Source organism: Erithacus rubecula (genome assembly GCF_903797595.1).
Source record: "Erithacus rubecula genome assembly, chromosome: 3".
Lineage (NCBI taxonomy): Eukaryota > Metazoa > Chordata > Aves > Passeriformes > Muscicapidae > Erithacus > Erithacus rubecula.
This window is the reverse complement of record NC_136689.1, coordinates 85,537,472-85,549,821: the sequence shown is the minus strand read 5'-3', so window position 1 is coordinate 85,549,821 and position 12,350 is coordinate 85,537,472. Positions and strand designations below refer to the sequence as shown.

Genomic DNA, 12,350 nt, shown 5'->3' with positions numbered 1-12,350 from the left:
CATCCATCCATCATCCATCCATCCATCCATCCATCCATCCCTTTCTCCTCCTCCGCCGCCCCCGCCCCTTCCCGGCGCGCTCCCGGCGCGTCACGGCGCGCGCCGGCCCCGCCCCAGCGCCCCGCGCGCCGAGCGAAGATGGCGGCGGCCGGGGCGGGCGCGGGGCGGAAGCAGGTGCGGCAGGAGGAGCTGCGGCGCCTCATGAGGGAGAAGCAGCGCCAAAACGCGGGCAAGAAGCGCATCGACTCGCCCTTCGCCAAATATCCTCGGCACTGGGCTCCCTAGAGCTCTGCGGGGAGGGAGGGGTGGATGGAGGGAGGGGGTCCGCGCCCCGCACGGTGCTTCCCTTAACGCGGCCGGCACGTACAACAGCCTGGGGCACCTGAGCTGCTCGCTGTGCAACGCGCCCGTGAAGAGCGAGCTGCTGTGGCAGACGCACGTCCTGGGCAAGCAGCACCGGGAGGTGAGCGGCGGCGCGGAGGGCGCGGGGCTCGGCCGGGCTTTGTTGTTCGGGAGTCCCGGGACAGCCCTTGGGAAGGAGGGGCTGGGCAGAGGCGCAGCGCCGGAACGGGGCCTGGCTGGCTGCGCCGGGCTCTGGAGTGCGGGAGCGCCGCCGGGGTGCGGGGGAGCCGCCTGGCTGTTCGTCTGGGCTCTGTTCTCTGAAAGGCTGTGCGGGGTGGAAAAGGCAGCCTTGAGAACGACTGCCGTGTCCATCAGGGTCCGCTCCTTCCCTCTTAGCCACAGCTTTTGGCTGCCACTTGTCTGCAGCTCGGACTTGGAAACAACCCCACCCCATCGCCGGGCTTGCTCGGGGACCCGTGAGCTGACAAGTGACAGCTTATGCGGGGTTAAGAAAATACGCTTTTTTTTTCCTTTGTAATTCAGCAATAAAGATGATGAACTTGTAAAGCAAATTAAGGAGTTTTTAACTTGGATGCAGCTATTTTTATTTTTAAATCCTTTTAAGTTCTGCTGCTACTTCCTAGCAAAAACTGGAAGACGGTTTAATTTTACAAGTACTTCCAGTTCACTGCCTGCGTTCAGACTAGATGACTGTGACAAGGCAGGGTGATCTCTCTCATGCTGTTGGAGTGCTGTGTTTTAATTTTAAAACATTTAATATTCTAGGACCTTAGAATAAATCCAGCCTTCCTGCTCTTTTTTTCTCCAGTGCCTTACTGCTGTCAGTGTCACTGCTCTGAATCTTTTCTTTCTTACTGGTACAGCCTCCCTTGTGTGAGTGTCAGTTCCTCTTCCTCCATGTCACACCATTCCAGAGACTGACAGAAACACTGGTCTTTGTTTTGGTACCTGTGGTGTCTGTTTCAGTGATCTTGTTCCAGAAAGGTATTAGCTCACTTTGATGAGCTGTTGTAAAAGCTTTGTATTTTAAGCTGCAATCCAGAAATTACTGCTAGTAATATGTCCTGAATTTTTATTTCTTTACAGAAAGTTGCAGAATTAAAAGGCACAAAACAGACGGCCACTGGCTCAGCTGCTGCCACATTGTCTCATCCAGTCAAGAGAAAAACAGTTGAGGCAGAAAATACAGACCTAAAGAGAGTAAAAGGTAATGAGAGAGAAATGCTTGCCAGAATCCATCCATTTTACATCTTGAATGGTTTTGGTTTGTTTTGTTCCTGTGGAAGTGAGTATGAATACACCAGACTGTTGAGTTACTGTCAGCCTGTTGCTGCTGAAAAGGGAAGAAGTTTGCTTGCTCTTTCTCAGTGAGTTCTGTGTCAGAAGAAAACTGTGTTTTGGAAGTTTACCTGGTTTTCTTCTGGATTATTGGGTTAAATTAGCTCATGGAACTGTGGGCCTGGCAAACAGATCGAGATGCATTGTAAATTAAGCAGTAGGAGCACTTGGCTAGGAGTGGTGTTATTCCTTTTCAGTGAGATCAAGTCACTGATTTTCCTCAACCATGCAACAAATTTCTTGCCAAAGGAAAAACAGTTAAGTTTTTCCCTCAGTGCTACCAGACATGTAAATATATGACATATGTTAAATACACATGCATTTGGGGGCTTGGTGCTGTCATAGATGTATTAGGGGTGTTTCTTTTAAAAGTGTGGATTTTAAGAAGTGACTCTTGGCTGTTGTACAGGTACAGATGAAAAGCCACACACATCTTCATCAGGGTAAGTAGATCTTATTGCATATGAATTTTTTTCTAACTGCCAATGGCTACATTCCCACCCAGCTCTTCCTTGTCTCTGCTTCCTAGACAAGGGCAAAGGTTCAGAGTTAGCATATCCCTGCTTCTGCCCGTTTTCTGACAGAGTTGTATATTCCTGAACATGACAGCATCTTCCTGGGTGGAGATTTGTATCAACTCTTAAGACTGTCTGAGAAAACAGGAATTCTTTTACTGTCACTGACAGACTTTAAAGGATTGACGTGTGCTATTACACAGCTTGAACATAACTAGATTGTAGCATGTACTCTAATAATGCTGGCATCCTACAGAAGAGGTTGCAGTCTGAAATTAAGACAATTTTTGAATGTACAATTAAATTATATTTATTAACAAAAATTACTAAGAAATTAGAGATTTTCATTAGGATGGTTTTTGACACCTAAAATTCATGTGGGTGCATATGCTGAAGTTGAACCTGTACAAATATAGGGCTGTATTTGACTTCAAGGGGTTGGGTTAAGCATCTTAGCTGCCCCTAAAAATTTCTGATGATGTTCGGACATCTTTGCAGGGTTGGCAGATGTCAGGTGGGTCTCCTCTACACTTCACAGGATAAATTACTAGCTTGCATAGTTTGTGTGCAAAATTAGCACTTCAGAGGTTTGTCCATTTTTGAACTTGTTGTTATGATTAGTTTAAAGTATAATGTGGAAGAATGTTTGGCTTGCAGGCTGCAGTTAGTCCTGCAAATCTGTATTTTCTTATTGCTGAGCCTGTGTGGCTGTTCTAAATTGCAGTCCTGGACAGCAGGTACCCAAAGTAAGTAGCAAATTACTTAGTAGGTGGAAAAAAAATAACCACCATTCCAATTTGTCACTGGTTATTTTCATTAATGTTTCTGATAGTGAATATGCAGAATGGATCTAAAATGTGTTTTTAGAATTAACCTGGGAATTTCTGGGGCAACTGTGCAGTTCAGGGTGTTGCTCAGTATCTCAGAGCCTGTACTGCTCACAGAGGGACTGGACTGGAGTCACTGGTGTGAAGTTTCAAACAATTGTTTTGTGGGCTCTTTACCAGGCTGCCAGCAGATTTTTTTGATGAAGCAGAGCAAGACAGCACCAGTGTACAGCATTCCAAAGGCCCAGGTCCCAGTTTATTGGCTGGGAATTACGATGACGACGACGATGATGAAGAGGAGGAACAAGAACAGTCAAGCAAATCTTTTGTTGTGCATAAAACTGAAATTCCACCTCCAACTCAAGAAGTAATAGCTAATTCTCTGCCTGCAGGTAATGCTGACTGAAATAGTAAGTGATACTGTAAGGAGAACCTGTGATTTAACTGATGATGACAGGTTTTTATTTTATTTTATTAATTATTGTCATTAGGTGGTGGGTAATTAGGTGATGGTGAGAGTGTGTAATACTGGAAGTAGAGATAAACTGTCAAAGACTCTCGTTATTGTGTGGTGGTTGCTTATTGATTTTATGTTGTTGTGCCAAGGGAAGTAACATCTGGCTATTCTCCCCTTGATTTAGTAAGGTGCTAACTGAAATTCCTGTCAAGTAGAAATTTTTGGAAATGCCTGAACAGCTGTTCTTTTTGTCACAGACTTCTGTCCTTTTCTATAGATTTTTTTGACACCAAAACTCCGGCTGCTCCTATAGTTTCCCATTCAGGATCCATACAGAAAGCAGAGATACAAGAAAAGGTAGTTGAAAGGTAAGCAGTCAAATAAAATACTGATAGTCCTAGGAATGGTAAATAAAGATTTATCTTCCAGGAAATAGAGACTGTGACCACTTAGAAATCTAAACTTATTGCTAGGTTGTATTCAGAATAGTTTGCATACATGTCAGCCTTAGGCATTGTTTCAGACAGGTTCCTTTCAGCATAGGGGCAGGAGAAGAGATGGAGCAATGTCATACAGAGTCTGTTTGACATCTCTTTGCAAACTTTAACACAGAGTACTGAGGAAACTTAATGTCAACCACTGCTTTCTAGTGTTTAAAGGAAACTGCTTTTCTGTAGTAATGGTTCAGCTCACTTGAGCACTCCTTTAGACAGTGCTTTAGTCTCTCAGAAGTAGCAACTGTACTGTTGCACACTGAATAGTTCAAGAATCATAAGCTTCAGCTCTTGTTTTATCAGTAATATTTAAATCCTTCTGTGCAACCTTTCTTGGAAAGATCAAGCTGAAGGAGGTGGTTTTGATGGTTGTAGATAAAACTAAGGGCTTAAAAAGCTTGCTGTGTTTCTGCAAACTTACACAAAGGATTATGAATTTCATTCTTGAATCTGTTTAACTCTGCAATAAAGCAGAATGTAAATTGTTAACTTGGGCTAATAATAATTAAATATTTCAGGAAAGAAAACACTGCTGAAGCTTTGCCAGAAGGTTTCTTTGATGATCCTGAAGTGGATGCAAAAGTAAGTGATCTACTCATTTTATGCTACTGGATTTATTTCTGCCAGTTGTAATGATTTTGTGAGTAGTAAGGATGCTTTTCCATTTAATCAGTCATACTGGCATGTAAGTAGATGACTGAACTATTTAGACTAGAATAGACTAAATGTTTCCTTCTTCCCAGTCTGAACCTCCCCTGGTGCAGCTTTAAGCATTCATTATGTGTGAATTAGAAAACATAAAAAGGGATGGAGATGGGCAGGAAGAGCTTGTTAAAATCATCTCTTGGAAAGTATTTTTGATTATGGTTCTTCTGTGGCTCTTAAAGAAATGTCATTTGTTGGCTGGAATACTGAAAGGAGATGTTGACAATTTACCTTTATTTCTGTGAGTCATTCCAGGAAAAGCAGTTCACTTAATTTGTATGTTCAGTTTTGCTTTGGAATTGGGAATATAACAGCTCTATAAGTCCTTTGTGAGATCCTGCTGAAAAGTGTTGAGTTACTAGGTGACTGATAGGGTGCATCCTGTTGGAATGAAAAGAGCTCTGTTATGCACATGCTGTAGTACTGGTTACAAAACAAGAGTGAACTTGGTCTTCAGCCCTCTTTTTTTTTTTTTACCACTTTGGGGTTTTGTGATGCTCAGAAAAGAAATGTGGGCATTCACCTTGTTTCTCAAAAAAAACCCCACAACTAAAAAACCTGAAATTGTGATCAAAAACATTCATACTTCCTTCAACTTGCACAGTGCCAAATGAAGACCAAAATAAACACTGGTATTTGAAAAACAAACCTTTTTTTGTTTTTTAAAATTTGCCGCAGATTTGATGGCTTTCTTACTTTCTTTTTTGAAATATAGTGCTGTAGGCTTAAATATTTTTTATTTTCTTTGAGTGTATTTCATTCTTCACACAGTGGAAGGCTGCTGGTGTATGGCATTGTGAGGCCAAGCCATAAGATCTAGTTTGGAGACCTTCCAAATAATGCTGCTTCATATTCAGTTAGTCCCACTGGCCCCAGCTAACAAGCTTAGGAGTTTTATTGGCTCTGCCAAGACTCTTTTGGCACTACTCATGCCCATGTGTTGCCACAGTGAATAGCTTTGAATGATAGTTCAAATATTAAAATAGGTAGATGAAAAAGCTATGATTTGGCTGTTGGGTGTTTTCTTTTGTTTTTGGTTTTTTGTGTCTAATTGAAGTATTACATTTTTCAAATACTTAGTTTCATCATAAGTTGGGAATGCAGGACTGCCTAACAGGCAAAGGAGAATCTGCTTAGATCTCTGAGGATAATGGTTAGTGACCTTTGTTCATCTGTTCTGGTTATTGCCTCCACTGATAAATTTACAAGTGGTCCAGTCAGCTCTTCCTTGAATTGTTTGCAGAGGCTCAGCCCTTTCTGAGTGTAACTAATACTCAGAGCCAGGAAAATGTTTGTGCCATCACTTAGATTGAAGTGGCTGTGGTGGTTCTGTGTTGGATTCATACACAAAATAATTATTTTAAGAATTAACTGGGCATTTGAAAGGGAGATTGTGGGCATGAAAAATGCTTGTTATTTGCATCAGGTATTTGTAAAGCATGTAAATTCTGGATTAGATAAATATTTCAAGAAAAAATAGTAACTTGAGCGTTTAAATTTATTGTAAGAAATACAAATAATTATGAATTACAAAAGACAACCACAATGCATAATAACACAGTACATACACATATGATAGAAATAATAACAGAACAGAAAAATGAAATGATGACTATTGCTTCCCAGTATGAGTTTGCTTGGAAGCTTCTAATTTATTCTATAAACTTAATTCTTGCTACTTAATTTTGTATAATCACTCAGGAACAAAATTTAATCACTCAGGAACAAAATGCACCAAACTGTTGTCTTTACTAAGGTGATGACTGACGTGTCACCAGAAGAGCAGAATGAATAAAGGGAAAATAAAACTAATGCAAAAAGATGGTGTCATGACTTACTGTGTTCAAACTGCTTAGTTCTCCTAGCTATATAATTTCTACCCAGTCCTGAGTCAGGCATAATCTGTCCTCTAAAATACATTATATGCCACATCTTCCAGTCTTGAATTGTGGAAGTTTCAATTACACAGGTAGACTATCTTGGTTATTTATCTGCATTAAAAGCACAATCTGGCTTTGATTACCTTGGCTGTAGATCTTTAAACACGTTCTTACCACTACTACTTTTTCAGACTTCATGTTGTAGTACTAAATGCCATCTACCACAGAATAAAAAGCTTTGCATGTCATTAAAATTGGTTTGTAGCTGTACAGTTTTTTTCTGTTAGCCAACAAAATTAGACTAGATTTGACATAGAGTCAGGCTACCTAACACCAGCAGACTAGTGACTGAAAAGTTTGATACTTTACGTTATGCCAAAGGCAAACAATTCACTGCTTTTTGGCTTGTGAAATGGCTACTGTATGCAATTGTACAGGCAGCTTACAGAAGAATTTAATAGTTGTCACCTGACACAGTGAAATGACAGACCATCAAACTCACTTTTGTTACTCCAGACATTCCACACCAGCCACTTTTAGTCAATAATTACTTTTTAATGCTGCAGTCACAGATGTTGTTTTAACCCAGGAGTAGAGTCAGATTTTTCGTTCCGAAACCATTGTGCAGCTGCACTCTGTCACTCATATCCATTACTTAAACTGAAGTACATCAACCAGATTTTTCTGCTAACACAGTATAATTATTCCTGTTTCTCCTGGCTTTTTTTTACAGTGCCCCAAAGAGTCATTAGACTTAAATTGTTAATTTATAAATTTTTATGTTCCTTAGGTGAGAAAAGTTGATGCTCCAAAGGATCAGATGGACAAAGAATGGGATGAATTTCAAAAGGCAATGCGACAGGTCAACACAGTAAGTAATGGAATCTATATTTATTGATTCTAAATACTATACACAATAAGGAAAACAACAGTTTCATGCAGCTCTGCAGAATGGCTGACATCTGCAATTGTCAGCTGTTTGTTTCAATGCATTATGTGGTTAAATGCACTTTATAAATGAGCAAAGGATTCCTTGTATTTTCCACTTAAAGGAAATTAAGTTGAAAACTTTTAATCAAGATCCAATCATATGTATCTAGTTACATTTGTTACACTGTGTTTTATTTAAATACTATTTAGCTATCATATACCTCAGATCAGTGTCCTGTATCCAAACAGGACACAATCGTGGGCTCTTCTTTAGATCTATATTCACATTTTAACTTTTAAAACACTACCCATTTGTCTCTCTTTTAAAAAAAAGTATCTATAAAGTGTAGGTAACCCGGATTTCGTGTTTAATTTAAATGTTCTGGAAAGGAACTCCAAAATCTGGGAAAGTGACAAAAGTTTGAGACACGTAAATTGGCCACAGTTTTTCTGTACTTCCATTTTTCACTCCTTACCATTGCATGGAAAGTCTTCCTGCAGCAGGTGTTCATCTGCCCTTGCGTACAATATATTAACTGTACTACAGATTACCTGGTGTTTTCAGTCTTCCCCTAGAGTATTTGCTATCCTTTTAATTATTTTAATTGTAAATAGTTAATCATATGTCAGCTGCTGAGAAAAGTGGTGCAGAAAAATGTATCATTGCTCATTTTAAAGCAGTCAGCACTATAAACAGAGCAAATGTTCATACAAAAGCGGTGGTGGATACATTTTGCTAGCATAAGCCATTCAGATAATTCTTCAGTTTAGGAGGAATCTTCTCAGTTATGCGTGGACCATTGATTGCATAGCATCTCCCAGACATTCAGATTTGAGAAAGTATATGCTGAAAAAAATAACAGGTTAGAAACACTTCGGGATCTAGTGGGAATACTTAAACAGTATGTTCAATAAGAGGTGTGTATTCAAGTCCCAAGCACTGGGAAAGAGCTCCCATTTCAGCCTCAGACTGTGGGTGTGTGTGTACTTTATGCTCAGTTTCAAATCATAGTGTATTGAAAATTTCTGAAGATTAACTCCAAGGCAGCCAAACTACTTTTGATTTTAAGAAAAAGCATTTCCATTTCAAATTAAACCAGACCATTTTTTTTCTGTATTTGCCCTTGTGAAGATGGGAATATACATAGAGGAGACTGACTTAAGGTAGAGGGGAGCAGGGGAGGACACAGACATTGTAAAGGAGTGGAAGCGGAATTCAGGATGAAGGTGGATTTTCTAAATTTGCTTTTCTGGTTTAGATTTCAGAAGCAATAGTGGCAGAAGATGATGAGGAGGGACGACTAGATCGCCAGATTGGAGAAATTGATGAGCAGATGTAAGTAGATCAATTTTTCCTCAAATTCTCTGTTCTCCAGCAATAATGGATTGCTCTTTGACTAGAGTGATAAAAACACTTTTAATTGCCATACTGCCTTTCATTAATCATCTGAGTACTTGAAGCACAGACTCCCTCAAACTGCAGAATGATATCTAATAAAGACATGGATTTTGGTAAAAAGTTATGTAACTTTCTCCAAGGAGAGAATGCACTGGAATCACTGAAAGTACACAAGGCAAATTCTTGGAACAAACTGTCCCTCTTCTCCTGTCAAATGTCTTAATGTCTTAATTTGTATTTCCCTGGGAATTTTGATGGATGTAGAATTTATGTGAACATTTTAAAAAAACATTTCTTGTACTGAAAATGTCCTGTCTTGGTGAAAACTCTCTTTGATTCCAGTAGAAGTTTACTTAAAGGTTTTTGTGGAGTGATGCACTTCATTACACGAAGTGGTTTGTTCAGTTCTGTTTTGCTGAAAGGGTGGCTGTGGTGATTGGATGTGCATTGGTTTAAACTCCAGTAACCTGAGATTCAGGTCAGTGGAACAGTTTGTTACCATTTTCATGTAGCTCAACACACTGATATTAACAGTGATAATAGCAATTGTAGTGACTGAAAAGAAAGAGATGAAAAAAGAAATTAAAGCAACACTTCAACCATTTAGGCAGATTTACATGTTGCACATAATCAGTGTATGGTAACAACAGCACTGGGTTAAAACTGAACTTTGTTATTACAGGAATGTCTTTTAACCATGTTAGTGTAATTCTGGAGAGGGCTTGAGCTAAATCTGCCTCTCTCAGAGGATTTATTTTTCTCACTAGATAAGGCTGCTGTAGGTACGGAGAATCAAATTAAGAAATTTGTAGAGTATTTCAAGTTTGTTTGTGTAATTGTTTTTCCCCAAAATAAAAGTTCCAAATAGATTTTTAAACACTTTTTGTAACTTTTGAGTTATTTAAATGGAGACTATATCAAATTAAGTTGAAAATTAAATAAATTCCTTGGCTTTCAAATCTTCAGCTATGACTGCCTGTAAGAATCATATTGGTCATATGCCAGGGGAAACAGGATTGAGATAGTAACCCCTCCATGTTGACCCTTCTGAGCAAATGAGAATGAAAGGGGCAAAGGTGAATTTACATCAGGCTGGTACAACTTGGCATTTTCAAAAAAATACCCTGTTTAAAATGGCTGGAATAGTCATAAAACAGAATTCAAGGACAGAACTTTTTAAGTAAATGGAAACCTGAAGCTTTTGGATTGTATTTGCTTAAAATGTTCTGTTACAGCATAGAGGAAGCAGATGAAGGATCTGAACACTCTGTGCTGCTTTTTTTTTTAATTTCAGAAATGCCATCACTAAGTTATCAAAATTAACAATTGATGTCACACCTTTCTCTCATGAACACCATAAACAGAGCAAGGAATTGTGTTCCTTCTTGTGTGGAAATGGATATTGGTTCTGTGCTTTTTGAAAAATGGTTTGTGACTGTAATGCAGTTGGTTAAGTATTTGGATTAGATTTCATTGCTAGAGAACTGACCACACCTCTCCTCTCAAGAACTGACCACACCTCTCTTCTCAGTCCATGTTCACTTGGTGAACACTGAGAAGGTGCACTAGCATCTTCAAAGCTTATTTCTTTGTCATTGATGGGAATCTGTAAAGTTTCTTTATCCAAAATTGTAGAAGCAAAATCCAGCACTGGAGACACCAAATTAATATGGAAAATCCCCAAATGTTAAAGGTGTTTCACTTTCCAACAGCGAATGCTACCGCCGTGTCGAGCTTTTGCGGAACCGCCAGGACGAGATGAAGGAGAAGTTAAAGGAAGCCATGAGATTAAGAGCAGCACAAGAGAAAGAGGAGGAGGATGTTGGCAGTGAAGATGAAGAAGAGCTGCAGGATTTGCTGTCACAAGACTGGCGGGTGAAAGGGGCTTTGTTGTAGCATTTCTGCAACATGCTTGATACTCTTTTTATCTGTGGTCTTACTTCCATTGTTAGAAGGGAGATTCTTTTGTTAAATATTTATTTAAAAAGGATCGTGAGGTAAAGAGGCAAGCTTATTAAAAAAATTTTGTAGATATACAGTGTGTATTACTTATTAAAAAATTGTATATTGCAAATGTTTTACAATACTGAATGCACCTTTCCTATTAAAATGACTGGTTTCCTACCAGAAGTATTTTAATAGGATTACTAAATCTGTAAAGAATCTCTAGGCTTTTGGAAGCATTAGCTCAGTTTGGTAATTTTGAGACTTGGCCTATTGTCTATAGAAGTGCATAGTCTACAAAGTTTTCCCAGACTTGGAGTTTAGGGAAAGGAAAATATTAAGCATTTATGTTTTCTTAAAATTTGGAGGTGCCCTTCTGTCCATTGTCCCAGCTCCCAATAAAATATGTACATTTTTTTTCAGGGTCTGTTACAGTTTCTCTGTGTATATAAGGACTAAGCTCAGAAATACTGACCTACAGCTTCTCCACAGTGTATATCCTGTGATGTGCCATAGCACTTGCTGCATATTTTTCTTTATAGTGTCCTGTTTAGCTTAGTGCAGCCATGATGTAGCATACCTCCCATTTCTTGAACCACAGGGATGAGAACACAGTGGTTACATATCTGCATCACTTAATGAACAGGTGACAAAATGCCTGAGGAAGGTACTGCACTGGAAACTGAGGAGGTAAAGTAATAGCTGCAAACACTGGAAATTTTCTTAAAGCACTATCTTAGGCACAGAAAGTATCTAAAATTGATTCTGTTCTGATAAACACAGATTAAGTAAAACCAAGAACAAACAAACTTGACAAGACTGGGACATAGAAAACAGAACTACCTTTGGTAAGTGTCTATTTAATTTTTTTTACTTTTGCAGATCTTCAAGTATTTCAGATTTGTTGAGGATTTTTTAAAAATAGGAGGGATGTGTGGTTTGACTGATACAAAAAAAAGTTGTTAAGAACAGGTTAAACTTTTTTTTTTTAATATTCTAGATTTTAAATTAGTGATATTTTAAAGGGAGAAAACAAGCTTTGGTCTTATAAAGCACTCCACTTATTTGCCTCAGAGATGGTTATCAATCAAACAGTAAAGATTAGAACTAAACTTAGATGTTTCCCTGTTTTGGAGGAAATATTTGATATGGCAGAAGCCCTTTCTTTATAGTGAGATGCTTTTTTATCACTCCTGAATTCCATGATCCTTGGGTTCAGTTCTTCCTATTTGTAAAGCTGTCAAAATTTAGGCAGTGGCCCTTAGTGGTTTATATTTATTGCATCCACACATTCCTGCTCACATGTGTTGGTGTACAGCTGATGGTAAGAGTAAGTGTAAGTAGCTGTTGCTGCTAAAATGTTTGATGTGACACTGAAGTCTTACATGAATTAGGACTGTCACTGAGATAGCAACATTCAGAGAGTATTAAAATACAAAATAAGTGTTCAGAGAATATTGAAATAAATAATGAATGTTTGGACAAGTTGGAGAAAGCT

The 12,350-nt window shown here is 39.0% G+C and overlaps 2 protein-coding genes across 3 annotated transcripts in view; one reads left to right on the top strand and one right to left on the bottom strand.

The window, feature by feature from the left end:
• Nucleotides 1-110: 110 nt before the first annotated feature.
• ZNF830 (zinc finger protein 830) lies at nt 111-11,274 on the top strand. The gene is made up of 10 exons (XM_079302514.1): nt 111-260; nt 364-463; nt 1,450-1,570; nt 2,111-2,144; nt 3,224-3,435; nt 3,778-3,868; nt 4,513-4,576; nt 7,370-7,450; nt 8,769-8,845; nt 10,621-11,274. The coding sequence occupies exons 1-10, from the start codon at nt 139-141 to the stop codon at nt 10,802-10,804; spliced, it is 1,086 nt and encodes a 361-aa protein (XP_079158640.1). The 5' UTR covers nt 111-138; the 3' UTR covers nt 10,805-11,274.
• The window catches only part of LOC306800413 (poly(rC)-binding protein 3-like), a 492,346-nt gene continuing 487,451 nt past the window's right edge, over nt 7,456-12,350 (bottom strand). For both annotated transcript variants that reach the window (XM_079302502.1, XM_079302503.1), the window contains exon 16: nt 7,456-8,356. In XM_079302502.1, the coding sequence (XP_079158628.1) occupies nt 8,296-8,356 (61 nt within the window). In that variant the 3' untranslated portion in view covers nt 7,456-8,295. The remainder of the gene's footprint in view (nt 8,357-12,350) is intronic.

Excerpts from the sequence above, each read along its gene's own strand:
- ZNF830 (XM_079302514.1), top strand. The coding sequence starts at position 139 with ATGGCGGCGGCCGGGGCGGGCGCGGGGCGGAAGCAGGTGCGGCAGGAG. Across the intron at positions 464-1,449 it reads TGGGCAAGCAGCACCGGGAG|AAAGTTGCAGAATTAAAAGG; the intron begins GTGAGCGGCGGC and ends ATTTCTTTACAG. Across the intron at positions 2,145-3,223 it reads CCACACACATCTTCATCAGG|GCTGCCAGCAGATTTTTTTG; the intron begins GTAAGTAGATCT and ends GCTCTTTACCAG.